Source organism: Empidonax traillii, unplaced genomic scaffold (genome assembly GCF_003031625.1).
Source record: "Empidonax traillii isolate 1590-97213 ecotype Southwest subspecies unplaced genomic scaffold, ASM303162v1 scaffold22:size5013007, whole genome shotgun sequence".
NCBI lineage: Eukaryota > Metazoa > Chordata > Aves > Passeriformes > Tyrannidae > Empidonax > Empidonax traillii.
The window spans coordinates 1,383,198-1,403,626 of record NW_020955215.1 but is presented as its reverse complement, the minus strand read 5'-3'; the positions used below and the strand labels follow the sequence as shown (position 1 = coordinate 1,403,626).

Below are 20,429 nucleotides of genomic sequence, written 5' to 3'. Positions count from 1 at the left end.
CCAGGGCTGCAGAGCCCTTGCTGCCATCCGAGCTGACTGGCAGCTCTCTTTGACAGCTCTGTTACGGTTGGCCAAGTGCCATTTGCATTTATTTTAGCAAACTGTCATTTTTTGACAGTTCCCTTCTGAGGGTTTTTAGTCCTATTTTCCACTGGCCTGTTCTCCTTCTGAGCTGCCTCTCCAGAGGTGCTGGGGAGGGGAGAGCAATGACAGATGCCAGATCATGCCAGAGAGGACCGAGCTTATGGTGTCCACTGGGTGGACTGCAGGATTCCCTGGGCTTTTTTCCATGTTATGTTTCCATTTATGGCACTTGTTTTCTAATGTGACCAAGGAGAATATTGTGCAGTAATGGTCCCGATGTTACACTTCTCAACTGGTAATTTTTGAGTAGTTGGTATGTGACCAGTTACTTATAGTGTAGGGAATTTGGAGATCCCAGGGAGTTTGGGAGCCAAATCCCCATGGAAACTGTCATAATTCTGCCTTTTGAATCTGCAGGTTTCCATTTTCTTTGAAGAATCTCTTCCATTTCCACCCTCCAAGGGATGGGAGCATGGAGAAGATTTGGTGTTTGTGTGAAATGCTCCTCTCATCTGGCATTAAACAAAATCCACCCGCACCTCCAAAATTGTCCCTGTGGCCTCTGTCCTCCCAAGGATTGGAGGGCAGGCCTTGCTTCTTTGCTTTGGCCTTTGCTGAGGTTCTGACAAGGTTGTCCCGCCAGGAATGCCTCCATAACACGCTGCAATGGGACCATTTCATGGCGCAAGGGCAGGGAAGCTGGAGACAGAGAGAGGAGTGATGGGAAATGGAGGGGGTGTCTGTGGCTCCTTTAAACCTGAAAGCAGGATTTGGGGTGTATTGGAGTGGCCCTGACAGCTCTGTGCCTCTCCTCTGGCCTTGGTTTAGGAGGGCAAATGCTGTGAGCTGCATCTCAAAGATTTTGGAAACACAGATACAAATTTCAGCTATTCTTTCCAACCCATGAATTAAGTGAAGCTGAGGAGGGTTCAGTCCTGGTGGATTCTGCCTCTTCCAAAGCTCAGCTTGACCCACTGCCTTCAGGCATCAGCCCTCGCTGCAGGGTTTGGCGTGACACATGTGCAGTGATGGAGGCTGGAACGGAGGGATGGAGGCTTTCAGGGCTGGGAGGGGCCAGAGTAGGGTGGCCTTTCCAGAGGAAGGGAGAGGAGGTGAGGGTTCCTGAGTTTCACCAAGTCAGCTAGTTCCCTTCCATGGTGCAGACCTTGCTGCTGGCCTGGGAAAGGCTGTAAATATTTAGATAGCTCTGCTTGTTGATTTTGGCCAGGGGCCCAGCCCACGGGATGGGGTTGCAGAGCCCCCTTCCTGGATCCGACCGCCCGCTGCCTCCCTGCCATCTGCTCGGCTCTCCCCACTCTGTGAGGAAATATTGGAGAGGGATCCAAGTGGCAGCCCCCCCATTCCCAGCAGTGCTCCCCATGGGTGTATGTCCCAGAGGCAGTGCCAGCTGCAGCCCTGGGAGATCCCCTCGCTCTTTCCACGGAAAAGGCCTGCTGGTGGTTTTTCTGTGTTATTTCTTTGAAGGACCGTAGAAATCGGAGCTGGAGAAGACCCATGAAATAACTCTTTCCACATGCTCTCACCCACGCAGCCAGGCTGGGAAAAAGCCTGAACTCGGAGCAGCCTCTGCAGGACTGGGGGCTGAGGGAGCAGCTGATGGAGTGGCTCCTATCAGGACAAAATTTGGATTTTTTTTTTTAAAAGCTGCTGCTTAATGGTGGCTGTTCCTGGCAGGACGTGGTGCAGTGTCAGGCCAGGAGGGGAAACTTTGGACCAAATGCAATGTTTTCAAAACTGTCTTGATTGCTGCAAGTGTCTGAGAGGGCAATGTGTAGATGCTTGTGTGAGCTTGGTGCCTCATCATCTCCAGTGCCTCTGGAAACCATCGTTGGGTGGCCAAGGGCACTGTTAATGCCTTTCCAAATCTGCACTCTCGTCATTATTTGAGAGCACCTGAGTTGTGTTTTCTGGTATCTTTTTTTAACCCCAGGACAGCAGGGACTGGATTAGGTATTGGTAGAGACCAAGATCTGTGATGGTTCTGGTCAATAGAATACCTTGGATGGGACTGTTGAGAGGACAAGAGATATTCCCAAAGAAAGAGGAATCCAGCTTTACTGAGGCAGTGATTTTGTAGATACTGAGGAAGTCCTGTTCCTGTGGGCTTCCCCATCTTTTCTGCTTTCCATAAGTAGGTGAGGAGATATGCCTGGAGACCTTTCTGCTGTTTAAACGGGATGTGCAAGAAACTGTTACCCTGACTCCTGGGAGATCTGCATTTCAGCAAAATAGGAGTGAGCTCAGCACTTAGGAGAAATACTCCTTCCCTAATAGCAAAGGTTGCAGTAAAGTGTGGTGTGCCCTCAAATCTCATGGCTTTATTACCCTTAAGAGCTCTGAATTCATTTTGGCTTGAGTAAATCCACATCCTGATTAAAATCCCAGTCTAATAAGCTGTTGACTCCAAATAAAGGCAGGATAGGAATAAACAATGAAGAAAAGTTGGCTCTTCCTGCTGCCCCAGTGGAAGGCTTTCTCCAGGCAGGCAGCCAGCGGTGATATAACCCCGTGAAGTGCTGTAGACTGGTAAGAGAGCTGGGATATCAGCTGAGCTTCCAACCCAAATGAGCTCATGCTGGCCTGCCGGCAAGTCCTGGGATGGGGGTAAAGGCAGCTTGGACGCTCACTTAGCATCAAGTTAACAGTTTGCTGATGTTGTGGTGCCCCCTCACAGCAGAACGTGGTCTTATCCAGGTCTCCACAGCTGGCACAGATGTTGTCTTGCAGGAGCCCTCTGTCTTCCTTGTGTTAACACGTAGAAAGTGCAGGTGTTTCGGCTCAGAACTAAGAGTTTGTGAATGAAAGAAGAGATTCAGATTTTGTCTGGGAGAGGTTGGTGGTGCTGTGACACCCAGCCAGCTCACAACTGTGTTTGGGCTCATCATCTGGTTTAACAGAAGTAGATGTTGAATTGCTGGGTTGTAAGTAGGGAAGTTCTTTATTTTAGCAATAAGAACTTGCTTCATCTTTCTTAATTTGGAAATGATTCCACCAGGAGGACTTTGACATTCCTCAGGAGTCTCCTCACCTCAGGGGGTCATGCTGTGCCAGTCCTCTGAGCAGCAGAGTGAGGTTTTGCTTAAATTTTTAGTACAACATTTGAGTAGGTTTGATGAGCTCAAATAATTGATTGTTGTGTTATCCACGTGATCTCCTGGTCTGAGTTTCGATATTGGGCTGGGATATTGGTCTCATTCCAGAATCTGGAAAAATGGGGATCTAAGTGAGAAAACTTGTGAAACTTTTGAGGGGATTTTGTTTTAAATATCAAAACATCAGCATTCTAAGAGCCTTCATGCCTTATTGTGTTAGCTGAAGTTCTAGCAGGTCCCTTCACCTGGGCTTTTTAATGTTTTGTTCCTGCTTCAGTGAGTTGATACTCGAATTTCTGGGGGAAATGAGGACATGAGTTAGGAGAAAAAAATGACTGTGCCCTCGTTCTGCTCAGTCAATCTGTTATCAATTTGAGATTTGCATCACTTGAGTATTACACTGGCATCTCATCAAGGGTTATCTTTGGTTTCTGTGAACAACAAGTGATGACATTAGATAAAGAATTTTCTCAATTCTTCTATTTGCTTGTTGTCTTTCATAGAAGAACAAATGATGAAATGGGCTGGGTTTTGTTTTTTGTTTTGGATTTATCACCAGTAAGAGCCTGGTCATATGATCAGTGAATAACCTGCAATGACTAGGATTGATTGTGTAGCATTTTAAGAATCAGGAGGGTAGTTTGCACCCCAGAAAGAACCCAGAACCTCAGAGCTGCTTATGGCAGAACAGGTGGAGTGTCAGACCTTGGGGGCTTGAGGTCTTGCAAGCCCCAGCCCCAGCAGCCAGGCTACTGTGGGGGCCACTCTGGAATTTTGGCATCAAACTTGATGCTGCAGCTGTAGATGGGATGGCCAAGGCTCAGTTATTAACTCATAATTGTCTGGAGGGACTTGAACTGTGTTTTTACATGGAAGTGCCCTTTCACATTTAGTGTGTGCCCCTATTTTGAGCTAGGGAGCTGTCTCAGTTCTCAGCCATAAGCATTTAGTAGACAGTTAAGTTGCAGCAGTGAAGCTTAATAATTTAAATTAACGTATGTTCTGATATCTCTGAAATGAGTTTAAGCACTCCTGTGAACTCCCTGGTTTACACCCAGCCTTGGGGGCTGTGCTGACAGCTTTGGGTTGTGGTGTGGGTTGTTGGGTCATTCCTCTCTGATTCCTTCCTCTGTTCCCTACAGGTGTACATCATCAAGGTCACCTGGTCCAATGGATCCACAGAGGTCATATACCGACGGTACAGCAAGTTCTTCGACCTGCAGGTAAGAATTTATCCACTTCCTGGGGTTTCAACTTTGGAAGGTCTGTTGAGCTGTGCGGTTTCTGCCTTATGCTGACCTTGCCTTCTGTGATCTACCAGAAGATGCTTTGATTTGAGGCCACCTAACCGTAATTTCAGGCATCCTTGAGAAAGCAAGAAAAAAGCAACCTCAAAAACTGGATGGATTCTTCGTTCTGGTACCCCTTACACATCAGTGGGAACAACCCTGGGTATTTTGCAAGTCCCAGTTTTAATGTTCTGCTGTCGGTTTCTGGGCTAAGTGTGCCCAAGGCTGCTTTGGTGTGTTTGAGTTCCTGCAACAGAAATCTGTGCAATTGGTGGGGGTTTTACTGGGGTCTTTCTGTTTGCTTTGGGAGAGGATTTTGTTAAAGTTAGGCCCAAATTCCATTCCTGTGGAGCTCATACCATGCCTCTCCCAGCGGCTATCACATTAAACCAGGGCTGCCACGGAAAAGTGCTGATTCCCTGGGTTGGTGTCCCACTGACTGGCATTCTGGGGAGGGCCAATGCCAGCCCAGAGGGCAGCTGGCAACATCTGCTTTAGTACCTGAAGGGAGCCTAAAGACAGATGGAGAGGGGCTTTTTACAAAAGCATGTAGTGACAGGACAAGGGGGAATGGCTTCAAACTGATGTAGGTTTAGATCAGATATTAGGAAGAAATTCATCCCTGTAAAGGTAGTGAGGCACTTGCACAGGTTGCCCAGAGAAACTGTGGCTGCCCCATCCCTGGAAGTGTTTAGAGCCGGTTGGATGGAGCCCTGAGCAACCTGGTCCTGTAAAAGGTGTCCCTGCCCACAGCAGAGGGGCTTGGAGCTACATAATCTGTAAGGTCCCTTCCAACCTGGGCCATTCTATGATTCATTTACCTCCTGGTGCAGGGAGAAGCCAGGAGGAAAATGGAGCTGGGAGGGAGGAGGCTGGAAAGGCAGTTGGGACAGGCTGGGTTGCAGAAAGCCAAAACCAGTGTTCTGGGTGAGCAGGCAAAGCGTGTTTTCCACCCCCTCCTTGGTGGAGATGAGCCAAGGGGTCTGACTGAGCTTTATGAGCCAAAACACAAACTGAGCTGCTGGAACAGGCTCTGTGCAGAGGAGAAAAGAAAAATGCGTGAAGTGTTCTATGGATCAGCAGCAGCTGCCAGAAGGGCCACTGGCATGTCCCTCCTGGGCTCTGTGGGACCGGGAGAGAAGCTGGGCACCTTCTGCCTCCAGCATCCCACTCACATGACACTGAGCATTGCTATAGGTTGTATTTCAAAGGGTGCAGTGCTTGTCTGGGAATGAGGATTCCTTTCCTGAAATCGCTGCATCCAGACACCGCTAAAGTTACAGCCTGCCCAGCAAAGCAAGCTCCTGGGAATCCAGATGGCTTTCCCAGGTTCAGCCTGGCTTCAGGTCAGCCTGTGGAGCCTGGGATTGTGTGAGATGCTGCTCACTTCAGTGGTGCCCTGACCCCTGCCCAACAGGGCACCTTCTGCAGAGCAGGGGACCTGACCATGTAGAGGCCACCTCCAGCGAGAGCCTGGCTTTGGCAGGATCCTGGATGTCCATCCCCTGCCCTGTGGTGCTGCCCTGCATCATCCTGCTGGGCAAGGCCAGGTAGGGTGGCACGGGCAGCTTCTGGTGCAGGCAGGGGTTAAGCTGTGTGCAGCTGCTTGTGTAACCAAGGAAATACTAAAGTAAATAAACAGGGAACAGCTGTTGGGCAGCAGCCAGGGCTGGAAGGAAATGGAACTCGTGCTTCCTTCTCCACAGCATCTTATCTTCACTGGTGCTCCAAGGTGGTGGCCAAGCTCATTCTGTTGTTTGCTGCAAGGCAGGCACAATCTTTTGGGGTTTATTTGATAAAATGGTGCCTCTAGCTGTGTTGTTTCCCTGAGCTGCCTTGCTCCTCTTAAGGAAAGAATTTAGGGAAGAGTGGCCATCCTTCCTGTCTCCATCCCCTTCCATCTTGGCTGGATCTATGCATGCTCCTAAAGGGGAAGTGCCATCACTGGGGGCTGTCTGGAGTCAGAGCCTCAAACTGGCTCTGCAAAATACCCTGGAGCACCTTTGGAGTCAGAGGTACTTTATATATACATTATATCTATATATGTATTATGGTGCAGATGAAAAAGTTTAAAGCAAACATCTTCCCCCTTCCTGGTTCCTTGCAACTTTTTCTTAAAAAAAATAAAAAGTAACCATTCTTTTTTGTCTCTGTTGAAAGAATGAAGGAGTCTGTGGTTTTTCTCTTCCTTCCCCCTTATCGCACATGCTTCCTGGTGTCCTTATTTTAAACTTGTGGTGCAGTACAGTGGAAATTGGATTGAAAGGCGAGGAGTGAAACAGATCCTCCTAGCACAGTGGAAAAAAATGCTCTAGGTAGGCCTGGTAGCACTGACTGTTGCCATTGCTGGAGGGCTTTATTGTGTGACTGTTGGATGATTCTATGCCAGTTTTAGCTCTTTAGGCAGGAATTTTCCATGCTGGAAATTATTCATGCCTCTGGTTATTAAAAGAAAAAAATCCACAAAACCCCCACAGAAAACCCTGACTGACTAAAATGGTTCAGCTGCTTCTGAAAACAGTAAGAGGGGAAAATATTTTTCTCAGGTCCAGGTCTGATGATCTTTTGATGCGTTGGAGGAAGAATTGGAAACTTGAGTCGCAGGTGATCTCTGTGTCAAGAATCTGTCTTTCACGTTATCCAGTGAAAATCCATCCAAATTTATTCATACTTACAGCCTTGAGCAATTGCAGTACATGCATGTTTGCGTAGAGATATTTGTTAATTTAATATCAGTGTTCCCAGTGATTCTGGCTGTGCTTTTCACGCTCCTGTCAGAAGCTGAGCAGGGTTCTGTTTTTTCAAGAGCAGCTCTGGCCATATTCAGGTAAAGGTTGGTGCACCCTCATTTGCTCTCAGTGAGTCTTCTTTGTCAGTGAGATGGAAGACATTTGATCCAAGAGGGGAACTTGGTGGGGCAGGAGTGAGGGCTGGTGGGGGCTGACCCTGGGCTGTTGTGATGCTGCAGTTCAGAGCAGCACAGCCACAGACATGTGAGTGGCTGGGGATTTTCTCCTGATGTTCCCTGTGGGGCCACAGCTGATTTGCTTGTCACCTTCCATTGTGGCCAAACAATTATTTTAGGAGTAGGGCCAAGTAAAACACGTGCACGCTCAATACTGACAGCCTCGCCGGCTCCCACTGCAACCGGAGGGCAGTGTCCTTCCCTCCCCAGCCAGGCAGGAATGACATTCAAAACAAACCATCTGCTGAGCCAAAACAGGAGTGAAGCCTGGAGTTTACTGGTCTCTGACTCCACAGAATCATTTAGTTTGGGAAAGAGCTCCAAGATCGAGTCCAACTTTTGACTGATCCCTACCTTGTCAACCAGACCAGAGCACTGAGTGCCACGTCCAGTCGTTCCCTGAACACCTTCAGGGAACAGCGACTTCTGACTCCCTGGGCAGTCCATTCGAATGCCTGACAACCCTTTCCATGAAAAAATCCTTCCTGCATCTGTCTGGATGCAGAGATGTCAGACCAGTTGTGTTCCCTGTGCTGAAATGGGGAATGTCTAAAGCCACCTTGCCGGTCACAGCAATGCCACAAAGGCTGTGCTGTTACCAGGTGAGAGCATTAGAGGTTTGGCCCGAGTACTGTGGACTTGCAGGGCTCTACCCTTTGGTGCCCAAGCCCAAACCTGGCCCTCTCCTGCAGAAGTCCAGGTTTACAGCTCATCACTACAGCAGCCTTTCCAAGCACCACCCTGCATTTCCCTTCCAAGGCTGGCCTAATTACCTGTTTCCATTCCATTGATCACACCAAGGGCCATTCACTGTCACGCAGGAGGTTGTCACCTTCTCTTTTAGGGTTGGTGACCAACACTTCTTCCCCAACTGATCTCTTGGATCCCAGCACGAGGTACAAGCTGCTGCTTCTTCCTAGTCCCAGGCCAGTGTTTTAAGCAGATGAAGTGGTGGTTCTCCTCCTTTGGGAATCGTGCAGGTTATGCCCTTTCCTGCTCTGGGGTCACCCCAGGGAGGCTCAGTGTATTCTATGTCAGGTGGTGAAATTGAGAAAAGAATGATGAAGCTGAGGGTCAACTCCACCTCCTACACCCTACTCCTTGCAGGAGAAATCTCACAGTGACCTGGGCAGAGCTCAGAAGCATTTTTGCTGTGTAGATCCTCTGTGCTCAGGTTCCTTCTGCTTCTCCTCCTTGTTTGCTCCATAAATGTTTTCCATCATGTGGCAATTTACATGAGGGCAACATTTTAGGGATTAAGAAAGATAAAATTGTAATTCCAAAGCTTGCAACGTATTGTAACTGTATGATTCGTAGTAAATTTGTAACTGCAAACACCAAACTCAGTTCTGCATGAATCTCTGAGCTGGAGGAATAATTTCCTTCAAATAGGACTGAGGCTCTTGCATAACACTCATTATGCCAGATGTGAGCTATTGGGAGCAGATGGAATCTGTTCCTAAGAAATAAAGGCAGTAAGATTGATGTTTGCAAGGATGCCAGTTGTATCCAGGACACTAATTGGGGCTGGCAGGTATGCTGGGAGTGTTTGCTGGCATGGAAGTTGGTGATCAGACGTGGTGGACAGAGATAAAGGATCAGGGTCTGGTGTGCCTGAGAGATGCTTCCATCTGTGCTGGCAGGGGAAGAGCTGTGCAGTGACTGCAGGGCTCTATTGGATCACTTTGGATGCATCACTCGGCAGGAGGTTAACAAGTTTCTTGGAAGAATCCTCTTGAAACCATTGGCTGTAAGGACTGTTGGTTAGAGAACACATTTTGGCTTGTCTTTCGTGTTTTTTTATGGAAACCCCCAAAAAGAAACATTTTTTCCCCACTCTGTAATTATGAGCTCATCAGCCACGATGATAGTCATTTCAAGTCTTGAGGTGACCAAGAGCCACTGTTCTCTTGATACATTCCTAAAACATCTTTACATCCAAGCCCAACCCTTTTATATCTTTCCTGATATTACCAGCCCCCTGTGCTGTCCCTGGGCAGGAGCCCTGCTTCATGTCCTTCAGGTTCTTAGCTGGACACTTTCAGCTTTGACCCACCTGGAGCCATGTCATCTTGGACAGAGTCATGCAGCCCTCAGGACAACAGCTTTGTGTGTAACACCAAAAAATAAATTGTCTGTTGAAGTGGTGCCTACTTCTATGAGAAAACTGGCAAAAGGCAATGGTCTGTGCCTGTCATCTTGATGTGGAAGACAGATTAGGCCTTCTGGAGGGGGTTCCTCACCTGTTGTGTGAGGCGCCAGGCAAAGGCAGGGAAGGAGGGAAAAGTCTGTGTGTTAGAGATTCAGGCTGTCTTTAAATAAAACACCACATTAAAATGGGCTTAGAAGACTATAGCTGGCACAAAAAGATGAATTGTTCTCATCAGCTTGTTTCAGGCAGTTGGACTCTTGAAAAATGAAAATGAGCCTCTTGCATTTCTTCCAGTATTGTGAGCCCTGTGCTTGCTTCCCTCTGCCTGCACTCCTCCTCCTCCTCCTCTGCTCTTTAACCTGGACTCCTGCCAGGGCACACAGTTCACAAAGGTGGAGTGTTGTTATCTTAATTCAGAGGTGGAAAACAAGGGGCAGGCGTGCTGAGTGATGTGTCCCAAACAGCACAAGGCTCCTTCAGGTGGGAACACCATCCAGGGCATTCCTTGAATCTCCCCCCTCTCCTTCGTGGTGCCTGATCTGGGCGGCCTCTTTGATGGAAAAGCCCTAAGGCAGCTCTACCAGGCTGTGGCTTTGGGAGATGGATGCCTTTTTGTGTCCAGGGATTGTAAACAGCGCTCCTTCAATAGCTATTGCATAACAGGAATCTTATTTCAACACTCTGGGGATTTCTTTTTCCTCCAGGGTTTGTGGAGTTCAGCAAAATTCTGTGCAGTTGCGTGTGCAATGTACTTCGTGGTTTCACCCCGCCACAAAGATAAATCACCAGGATCTTGCTCTTAGGCAGCTGGATCATGAAAGACAGGCCCTTGCGTGACCGAGGACAAGAAAAAACCCACAGCTTCCTACGGTGAGGTTTCTGCTACAGAGCACTAGCAACTGCTTTTTCCTCTGTGCCCAGACTGCTCTGAGAGCCAGCAGCTTAAACACCCTGTGCAGAAGTGTAGAAATAGTGAATTCCCATAATGGAACTCAAGAGAAGGAGAAACACTTTCCATTAAATGAGGACAACCTCTGTCTGCATAAGAAACCACCAGTATTTTTCCAGCAGTGCATCTAAGATCTCCATCATTCCCCTCCTCTCTCCCTCCACAAAGAACATGTACAGTCCAACGCACTTCAACCTAGTTAAAAGTTGGCTCCTTAATGTTTTCTCTTTCCAAATGTCTCCCATTTATAGCTTTCCAGCGTTTGGCAGCAGGAGTCGGCACATTCCCGTGCGTGCTGGTGCCGAGGCAGGTCACTGAGTTATAATTGGCCCGGGCTGGCACCCTGACTCGCTTTGCATTCCGTGCCTGGCAGGAGAGCAGGGCTGCTGAAAGCTGTGCCTGCCCCTGGGAATTGGCAGCTTGTCCTCCCTGAGAGTTGGTGCTGGAGGAGGGTTCCCAGTCCAGTGTACACCTGGGGCATCTGTGTCTGCAGGAGAAATAGTTTTCAGTTCTCGTAGCTAAAGGCTTTCTTGAGCAGCTGCTGAGAACAGCACTCTGTGGCTCTTGGTTAGTTCCAAGCTGCTTGCCCTTCCCTTTCTCTCCAAGCGTGCAGCTCCACACACTCCTGCTTTGAGCCCCTCTCTGCCTGCTCCCATCAGGTTGTCCCTTGTTCCCAGACGCATCGCCTGGCGCTGCCCTGATGGACCGATGGCAAAAGAGGGCTGGCTCCTGAGCCTGTTCTCTGTTCATTCATCCCTGTTGGCACCCCTGGTCTCCTTCCCTCTGGAAACTTGGCAGCGCAGCTGGAGGAGACAACATTCATAGCCTTTGCTTCCCAGCCCCAGGGGAAGTACATCTCAGGAGAAGCACTGCAGGATGAGAGATCCAGAGGGGAGCCTGAGTACAACCCATGGAGGGGGGAGGCAGAAGGATGGGGAGGATAGAAGTTCCATCCCTTGGGGATGTAGCTAAGGTCTCGTGCTGACAATCCAGTGTTGTTTTATTTGGTGAGTCTTTCGATAATGCAATGTTTAAAGGTTGTCCTGTAACGTGAGGCGAGGGGTTACACCCCTCTCCCTGAGTTAGGGGTGAGCTGATGCCCGTCCACTCCCCAGCTACTTACTGAATAAACTCTGGAAATTCAGCAGCCTCGTTCCCGGGAGGGCTGAGCAGGATTCCAGGATGGCAGGACCTCACTGGTGGTCCCTCCCCTGCCCAGTGCCCATGGGATCTGTCCCTGGGGAGGTGCCCAGGGCCCTGCTGCAGGTGCCTGTCTGTGACTGGGGATTTTGGTGAGGTTTTGTGGGTCTAGGCTGATGCAAGACCCAGCGTCTCCACCTGCTCTTAATCAGTCTAACACAGCCCACTTTTCTGGTGGAAAGACCTGCAATTTATATCATGTGGCAGCAGCCCTGGATCCAAAATGAACCACTTTCAAGCTGATTGATGCTGCCTGGGGAGAAGCTGAGGATGGATAGCAGTAAATCAGTGTAAAGGAGTGCTGTGTCTCAGAGTGGTAGATTTTTAGTAAAATGGTCAGGACCTGTTTATTTTGCTAAATCCATATGATATAGTGTGGACAGCAGCGTGCACCACCCCACGTATCATGGGCATTAAGAAGTGGAAGCAGTTTTATGGTGAGTGGAAGAGGGAAATAAGAGCTGGGAGATGGTGGTTCTGGGCTTGTCCTTGTAGAGGAAGGTGATAAAGTCAAAGGGACGACGTGTTTTTTTCTGCAGTCCTGATTTCTCACTCTCTTCCATGCATTTCAGTGGATTACATCAGGCTGTCATAGGTCTACCACAGTGCTGTAGATCACTGCTCCTGTGCTGCCTGTTGGAAGTGCTTTTGCTGGAGGATGTCTTGCAGTCTTGGAATCCCCTTGCAAAGCAAGGTGTGAGCCTCTGCAGTGGTCTCCCGGGGTCCTGATGGACCCGGGCACAAGTGAAGGATTTAACCACTTCCTCGCCCTTCCCAGCACTCTGCTCCATCCAAGAAGTGATGCTCCTTTTTTCTTACTTTCCTGCATGTTTTTTCCCCTTCTCCTACACACTCTCTGCCCTGAGGCTTGTCTGTCTCCTGATTCCCATTGCTGGGATCCAGCACAGAATTTTCCTGGGTGTGTGGCAGGCACCCTGTGGGAGGGAAGAGAAAGGCAGGTCTGTGCCAGCTGCAGATGTCATTCCATCAGCTGGACTGGTGGAGACCCTGTGGGTTGAGCAAGGCTGGGTGTGCAGGATCTGCCCTTCCTCCATGACTCACGGCTTCCAGGCAGCCGGGAGGGGGACCTTGTTAGCCAGAAAGTGGAGAGGGAACAATGTGACATGGTGCCAGTGGGTGGATGCAGCAGGGCTCCGGCAGCCAGCCTGTCCGCTCCGTGGTGCCATGCTGACTCCATGGTTTTCCTGCCAGCGGCTGAGGCTTTGCTCCTCCACTGCCACAGGGGTGCTGCAGTGCTGTTCTGTTCACTTCTGCTCATCTTCTCGTTGCCTCATGGCTCCCACACATCCCTGGGATGTGGGGTGCTGCTCTACGCCCTCCTCTGTGGTAACTTCCATGTTCTGTTTTTACCTGGGATTGCAGTGTGAGCAGTAACCTAGGGTGGAAATGTTCTCAGGGGGCAGGAGGATAGCCAGCATTTTCCCTGTTGTAATTCCCCTTCCCTGAGCCTTTCTGCCTTACTGGTACCATATCTCGAGGCCTTTGCAGTCGGAGTGAGTCACTGAGTAGTGAATTATAAATGATGTTTATGGCTGTCTTTACCTGGCAGCATGGAAATTAGATCTTGGAGATCTTGGAGATTAGGTTTGGGAGGTATAATTAAGGGAGGTGAATTTATTGTTTTAATACTGCCTTTGATAGAACATTTAGGGTTTGGGCAAGAAGCAGCTTTAATTTGAGTGTCATTTTTCAGTGCTGATACCATATTACCTTAGCCAAACCAGGTATTTTTCAATACAGAAGGTGCTGTTGTGTACCTTATGAAGACTTCCTTGCACTCCCATTTTCCTCTGCAAGCTGATCATTTAGCATCAGCCATGGTCTGGTACTTGACCTTTTTGGAGAGGAAGAAGACGTTTTGTTGTAGCAGACTGGGAGAAATACCTCCCTCAGCGAGTGGTTTGGTTGCAAACAGGTTTGAGACCCTTCTGGGACTGATCCCTCTCCCCAGGTTGGTAGAAAAACAGCTCTGCAAGCTTGGAGTGGCTCCTGGAGAGCCAGGAATGAGGAGGAGGATGGAGGTGAGACCTGTCCCTGTCTTGTGCTGCAGGCTGAAGTTCTCTTGGTTTTTCACTATTAATTTTCTTTAAAAGGCTTTCCCCTTGGTGAGTCACTTAAAGCATTAAAAAAAAGGTGCATTTTAATTTTAGCAGTTAGGTTTTAGTGTTTAAAATTGAAACATTAATTGTAATGGATACTCACTCATCTGCTGATTTTCTTCTTGGCAAATCAGCATTTTCCAGTTTTCCTCCTAGCTCCAGGAAATAAAAAAGTCCCCTTGAAAAGTTCCCAGGAGCTCCAAGGTTTCTGTTTGGGGGTCAACTTCACTCCACCTGCCAACAGGTGGCTGCTTTAAGCCCCCAAACCAGGGTGTTACTTTACCAGTCAGTGCATTTGGCCAGATGTTTTCCACATTTTCTCTCTTTGTGTCTCTGTGGTGAGATGACACTTTGAGAAGAGCTCTCAGATGACGGTGCTGCCAGGGCCCATGCTCCTTAGAGGTTTTATGCTGGAAACCCTTGGCATTGCTTGATCTTGGCTGGATCCTAAAAGGGCAGGTGCAGTCCAAGGTAGGCAGTTTGGGCTGAATTTTGTGTGAACTCTGCATTCTCGTGTTTAAATGCACAGAAAGCAGCAGGGTTGCTGCACTTTGCCTGCTGCTGGGGTTCCTCCAGGGTGCCTCTGTGTTTGCTGGCTCCGGGCTCTGGCAAAGGGCGAATATCCCGGGTTAGGATGGCATTTCCCCTGGAGTTGAGCTGCATTTGCTTTTTGCACTCCCAAGGGCTCCCTGTGGGGCTCCCCGTTCCCCAGCTCCTCGGCACCTGCTCAGCCCTCCCTGGTAAGTGCATTAACTCCTCCCTAAGCCGTGGGGGCTGGTCTCCTCCACCAGACAGCACTTAACAGTCTGGGTCTGCAATAAGTGCAGTTTCTTGGTGAGCTCTGGCCTTCTGTCAGGGACTGTCTGAACCCTGCAGTGCTCCCAGTCCTGTCCTGCTGTCATGTGGATGGTGGCAGTGCCTGGCTCCGGCCCCAGCACTTCCCCACAGTGGGAATGCACTATTTGCAGAGGCTTCCTGCCCAAGCTGGGGTTCTTGGGCATTTCTGAGCTTGGCACCTTTCAATCCCACCCTTTCTGGAAATGGAGGAATACAAGGACAGCGTGGTTCATAAGGGAGATGTGCTGGTGGTGCAGGTGTGGTGGGGATGCTGGTGGGTTCACACTGGAGCTGAACTGGTCTGTGAGGCTCCAGAGTTCCATCAGCTCCTGTCTCTGCTAGACAGAGAGTTTTATTGTCAGCTGGGAAGAGCACAAATGAGCACGGTCATGCTGAGGACTAAGGTGTATCTATCTTCATATGGAGAGCGTGGTTTTGACCAGTTAAGCCTCAGGGAGCTGCAGTGCCTTGTTTTTCACTTGTATAATTCTCCCAGCTGCTGTGGAGCTGCTCTTGATGACACCACCATGAGCCCAAGTGAAATGAAATCCTTCCTTGTGTGGAGACAAAAATCTCACCATATTGGCTTTTCTGCTGACTATGCTCATTTGGAAAATGGGGTTTGCATTTAGGGAAGGAACAGCAGGGAAAATAGCAGGTTAGCAAGAAGTCTGATGCAAGAAGAGGGTCATGAGGGTGGTGTTTCTGACCAGCAGTGCTCTCCCAAGGGGTCAGCCTGCAGTTTTGCAGCCCTACCTGTAACTTAGATGCTGCCTCCTCCTTTGTCTCATCATGTTTGGGCCTGCCACAGATTGAAGACTTTGCATTAATTTCAGAGAAGGAATGTGCATCGCTCTGCTTCTCCTCATCTTGAGTGGGGAAGGTTTTTTGGAAGGGAGGGGTCGAAGAGAAATCAGATCATGTGCTATTTTGGGGAGGAGCTGGGGCAGGCCATCTTGAGGTTTTGCCAAGCGGCTCAGAGTGGGGTGGTGTGTGCATGGAGCTGCTCTGTGACCCATTGCTGAAAGGCTTGATGGAGTTGGCTGTTGGGGTGAAGCACCATGTCAGGTGTGACACTAAATAAGTACATGAGCACAGCCCTCCCCCTGCTCCGCCCCGGCTGCTCAACGCCTGAAATTGGGCAGATGTGTTGGTTTTTCTCCATTGTTGTTTCCATTTCCACAATAGAAACTAAATCTTATGGCTTCCTGCTCTTCCAAGCATGTCTGCTTTGGGATGCTAGAGAGGAGGATGTAGGTGAACACAGATTGCCTGTGCAGCCTTCCCTGCAGCAGTGACAGCTCCGGCGATGGTGGTGGTGGTGGTTCTGTGGTCTTTGGCACTAGGCTGTGCCAGCTCTTCCCTGCTCCCATGCTTCTTCGAGGGGTGCTTCCTGTGTGACACAGCCCCAGCTGTGCTGGAGGGATGTTCCCATGGACGGGATGGGGAAGAGGAAGCGGCACAGACCAGCATCACCCCCGGGTATTCCTGTTCTGTTCCTCTGCCCATCTACCAGCAGGAGTCACTTCCCACAGCTGGGTCAATGTGGTGAATCATGGATGATGCAGGGTTGGTGCTTTGGGGGTGTTAATGCTCTGTTTCTAGTGCCCACATGAAGTGCTGCTGTGTTCTGTGCTCATCTCTGCAGCCTGGGACCTGCCTACCCAAATGCCATCTGGAGGCTGCAGCGACCAGGAATTAAGTGGAAAATGGATTAGTAAAGTACTGTAACAAGAATGATGACTTCTAGGACTTGATACCAATGGGTTGAAAGGAAAAAGCGATATATTTTAAACACCCAAAAAGCAGACAGAGCGATCAGCAGCTCTGTGAGGGGGCTGTGTAAATGGAGATCACTCAGTGCTCTCCTCCAAATCCAAGGTTTTCTTTTTTTAAAACTAAACTCTCTCCTTAGTCTCTCCCAAATATGTTCTTTAGAGGCTTACAAAAGGAGGGAAAACAAGCAGGAGTTGTTCGGGCCTTCCAAAAATCATAGAATCATAAAATCACAGAATGATTTGGATTGGAAGGGACTTTAAAGTTCATCTCGTTCCACCACCCTGCCATGGGCAGGGACACCTTCCATTAGACCAGGTTGTTCAGCGCCCCATCCCTGCTCATGGCACAGGGTTGGAACGAGATGATCTTAAAGGTCCCTTCCAACCCAAACCATTCTGTGATTCTGTGAAATACCAGGTGCTCAAGGTTTGATCCATGTGGTTATGGGCCAGCACCTGCTGGGGTAACACAGGTAATACAGACCTGGCTGTGGCTTGGTCCTGGGGGTGCCTGGGGGGCAGCATGAACACGGATCTGCATCCTGGCCCAACCCCGTGCCTGCTGCTCCCTGTGCCAGGGAGCTCTTCACAGGCACCAGTGTCTGTCTAATGCTTCCTGTGATTTCATAGGAAATTTCTCTTGCAGTGGCAGCTGCTGCCAATTTGTGTGGCCCTTTTTTTCTCTGACCTCAGTTAATTCTTTTTTTGTCTATTGCTGAGCGATGCTTAAAGTTTTCCATCAGGTTTTCACAATCCAGCCTCTGTGATGGCACTTCCTAGTGCTGAGGAGGCCAGCTTTGCCTCTGCCTGGTAATGTGTAAAATGCACTTGAACTCGTCACACTGCTCATTTGTTCTGCCTTTCAGCTCCCGCTCCTGTCTGTGAACACCCAGCTCTCCTTGGCCATGGAAAGGGGTGTTACATGGTGCTGCAACCCCGGAGCCCTTCCCTGGGACTGACCTCCTGAGCTCTCCTAGAGGGCTGAGCTTGCTCTGTGTTAGTCCTTCTGTCTTCTGGGTGGTTGTATTTTTCACCCCCTTTTTCTTCACAGACAGTCCTTACAGATGCAGGGAAGGTGCCTCTCATAGGATCGCAAAGAGACTAAACATCAGTAGCCTGTGAGCTGCTGCCAGATGTCGTTCTCTTTCCCAGACTATCTCCTTGGCAGATATTTCCCAAACCAGTTGATTCCAGGGCTCAAGAGTGCTTTTGATCTGCAGAACACATTTACAAAGTCTCTAGTTCTCAGCATGCAACTGTGTCCTTCATCATGTCCCCGTAGGGACGGGTGCTCCTGTCATGGCAGGCGACTGCTGGACCTGCATCCCTTTCCCACTGCGTCTGAGGATCAGTGAGGTGCTGTCCTTTGGTGAATTGCATTCTTCCTGTAAGAGGAGATGTGGCTCATGGCCAGCTGAGCACGTGGAGGTCAGGGGGAGCAGTGCATGGGAATGTCCTCATCTGGAGTTCGCCACCACAGGGACGTTGGGACACGTGGTGTTCCTGGCTGCCTGTGGCATTCTCCGGCTCACAAGGGATGGGGCCGATGGGGAGTTAAGGACTGTGGGATGAGAGCAGGCTTGGCTCAGACTCATCTTTTCCCCATGGCACACTGCTGCCTTCTCTCAGCAGGGATGCTGTTGCTCTCACAAAGAGTCTCTTGTAATTCTGCCACCGCACTCGACCCGACTGTGAAGCTTTTTGTTGAACTCTTTTTAATTTTTTTCCCTTTGGGTGATGTCAAAAGCTGGCTTCTCTGCTCTGGATAACAGGCATGTCTGCTGGAGGCATGGATTAGGTCAGCTCTCGCTTGCTAGACCGCAAAGGGGAATGTGGTTTTACACCAAACCTCTGTCAAGCAGGCAGAGCAAATCCCAGAATCACAGGATGGGTCAGTTTGAAAGAGACCAGAGAGGCTCATCTGGTCCCACCACCCTGCTCAAGCAGGGTCATCCCAAAGCACATGGCACAAGATTGTGTCCAGACAGTTCTGGAATATCCTCAGTGAGGGAGACTCCACAGCCTCTCTGGACAGTCTGTTCCAGTGTTCTTTACCTGCACAGTAAAGAAGTTCTTCCTCATGTTCAGGTGGAACTTCCTGTGCATCACTTTCTGCCCATTGGCTCTTGATAAGAGAGGGGGAACTTCCCTCACCCCATGCCTGTGATTATGGCTCATGGCCTGGCTCCAACATCAGCTCCTGGTGTAGTGCAAGAGTGGAAGAGTTTGCTTCCCTTGCCTGGGTATTTCATCACCCCTCAGCCTGTGGTGGTATAACTTGTTCAGGGATGTGAGCCACCTGCAGAAGCTGGCACAGACTGTCTTCCTCTTCCATAGCCCTAGTAGGTGCCACACAAGCCCTGATGGTCAGTCATGGAGAATCTGGGCTTTAGAGCAGCTTCACAAAAGACAAATCCCCCAGTCCCCCAGCTGCCCAGGACTTGCTGCAGGAGTAATTCTGTGCCCTTCTGGTTCATTGTTCTTGGGAGAATCAGGACCTTGGTGTTCACTGGTTTGCTGTGATGTTTTGCTTTAAACCAGATGTAAATGAAAATCTTTTTTTTTTTTTTCTGTCACCTTTATATTTTAGAGGGAAAACTTCCACTGTATTGTGGAAAGCTGAGAAGAAGCAAAGTGATGACATACCTTATTACCTACTGGCGCTTGACCTGAGGTTGTGTTTTTTTGGCAGTGATTTCCCCAGGCTTATTCCAGCTGGGAAGTGATATAGCCTGCTTGCAGGCTGTTAGACCTGAGGCCCTGCTCCTTCAGCAGACATATCTCTGGGGTTGTGCCATCTGCATGGTGTATCCCTCTGGCACCGCACCATCAGCTCTTATTTGGGCAAAGCCCTCTGCTTCCTGGGAATACTGCTGAGCATGTACATTCCCCTCTCCCTGGGATCCCCTGCAGCCCACTGCACTCTTAATTGATTCAATTAGGATATTATCTTACGAGTTTCCTGTTGATGAAGGAGCTGTCTGCCAACGTGTTGCCTGTTAGTACAAAGCTGCTTTTCAAAGGCTCCCCATCCCCAGCGGCGTTATCGCCTGCCCTGTTAATGGACAGCTCGGGATGGGGACAGTGGGCTCCCACAGTGTGCACAGACCTCTGACTCACTCCAGGCACACTCACTGCCCAGACATTCCTGGGTTAATAAGAAAAACAGCTAATTGATAAGATAAATTGGTAGTGGAGATAAATGTGGATAAACATGGGTTGTCCTGACGTTCTGTTGTGGGGAGCCTGGCTGTGGACTGCATATATCACTTGGGCTTGCGTGCCCCAGTCCTGGATCTGGGAGCCAGAGTCTTGGCAGCCTGTTATCCCCCTCCCTGATGCCAAGGGATCAGTGAAGAGAGTGATACAACAGCTTCCCACGTAATAAAAGCACGCCAAAATGCTTTAAACTACATCCACTCCAGTCTTTTTTTGCTATTTTCTTTTCTGCCACAAATATTTAAAAATAGTCTTGGAAGGGTATAAACAATAGAATTATTGTCTGAGGTTCTTTCCCTTTATTTTTTCTTCCCAACCTGGCTGAGTGCATTGTTAAGAGCAAGACTTGGCCTCTCTGTGCTCTCCTATGCTTGGCGGGGAAAGCACTGCTCCAGAGGGCTGTGTCTCTCTGCCTCCTGTCTGCCTGTCTCCCCAGGATCTTGGATGGCCCCTTCTGGGAATGTGATGCAAGCAGTGTTGTTTGTAGCCAGGATGGAAACCCTCCCTCAGAGAAGATTTTTGGGATCTCTCCGTGCCAACCACCTCCCTTCCACAGTTTTTGCCTGGTGGGGAGTGTGTTTCCCTGCCATGGCTGTGGAGGAGGGTGTTCTTGGTGCTGGACTCAGCAGACCATCTCCTGATGCCTGTCTGTGTATCCCTCCTCCAGGCCTGGTGGAGTTGCTGCACTTTTACGCTTTTCCCATCCCTTTTCCAGAGCTGGGC

General features: G+C 49.5%; 2 protein-coding genes and 1 long non-coding RNA gene across 3 annotated transcripts in view; 2 read left to right on the top strand and 1 right to left on the bottom strand.

The window, feature by feature from the left end:
* The window catches only part of STK10 (serine/threonine kinase 10), a 71,620-nt gene extending 57,004 nt beyond the window's left edge, over positions 1 to 14,616 (top strand). The window contains exons 20-21 of the transcript XR_003573209.1: positions 9,629 to 9,634; positions 14,604 to 14,616. The gene's annotated coding sequence lies outside the window, so the exon portion shown is untranslated. The remainder of the gene's footprint in view (positions 1 to 9,628; positions 9,635 to 14,603) is intronic.
* Positions 1 to 20,429, top strand: part of SH3PXD2B (SH3 and PX domains 2B) — a 69,077-nt gene that overhangs the window by 7,220 nt on the left and 41,428 nt on the right. The window contains exon 2 of the mRNA XM_027901403.1: positions 4,340 to 4,420. Coding sequence (XP_027757204.1) covers positions 4,340 to 4,420 — 81 coding nt within the window. The remainder of the gene's footprint in view (positions 1 to 4,339; positions 4,421 to 20,429) is intronic.
* LOC114066603 lies at positions 1,037 to 18,616 on the bottom strand. The gene is made up of 3 exons (XR_003573217.1): positions 18,543 to 18,616; positions 9,504 to 9,507; positions 1,037 to 1,049 (listed from the first exon to the last, which is right to left on the bottom strand). It is a non-coding gene; the product is annotated as an uncharacterized LOC114066603 (long non-coding RNA).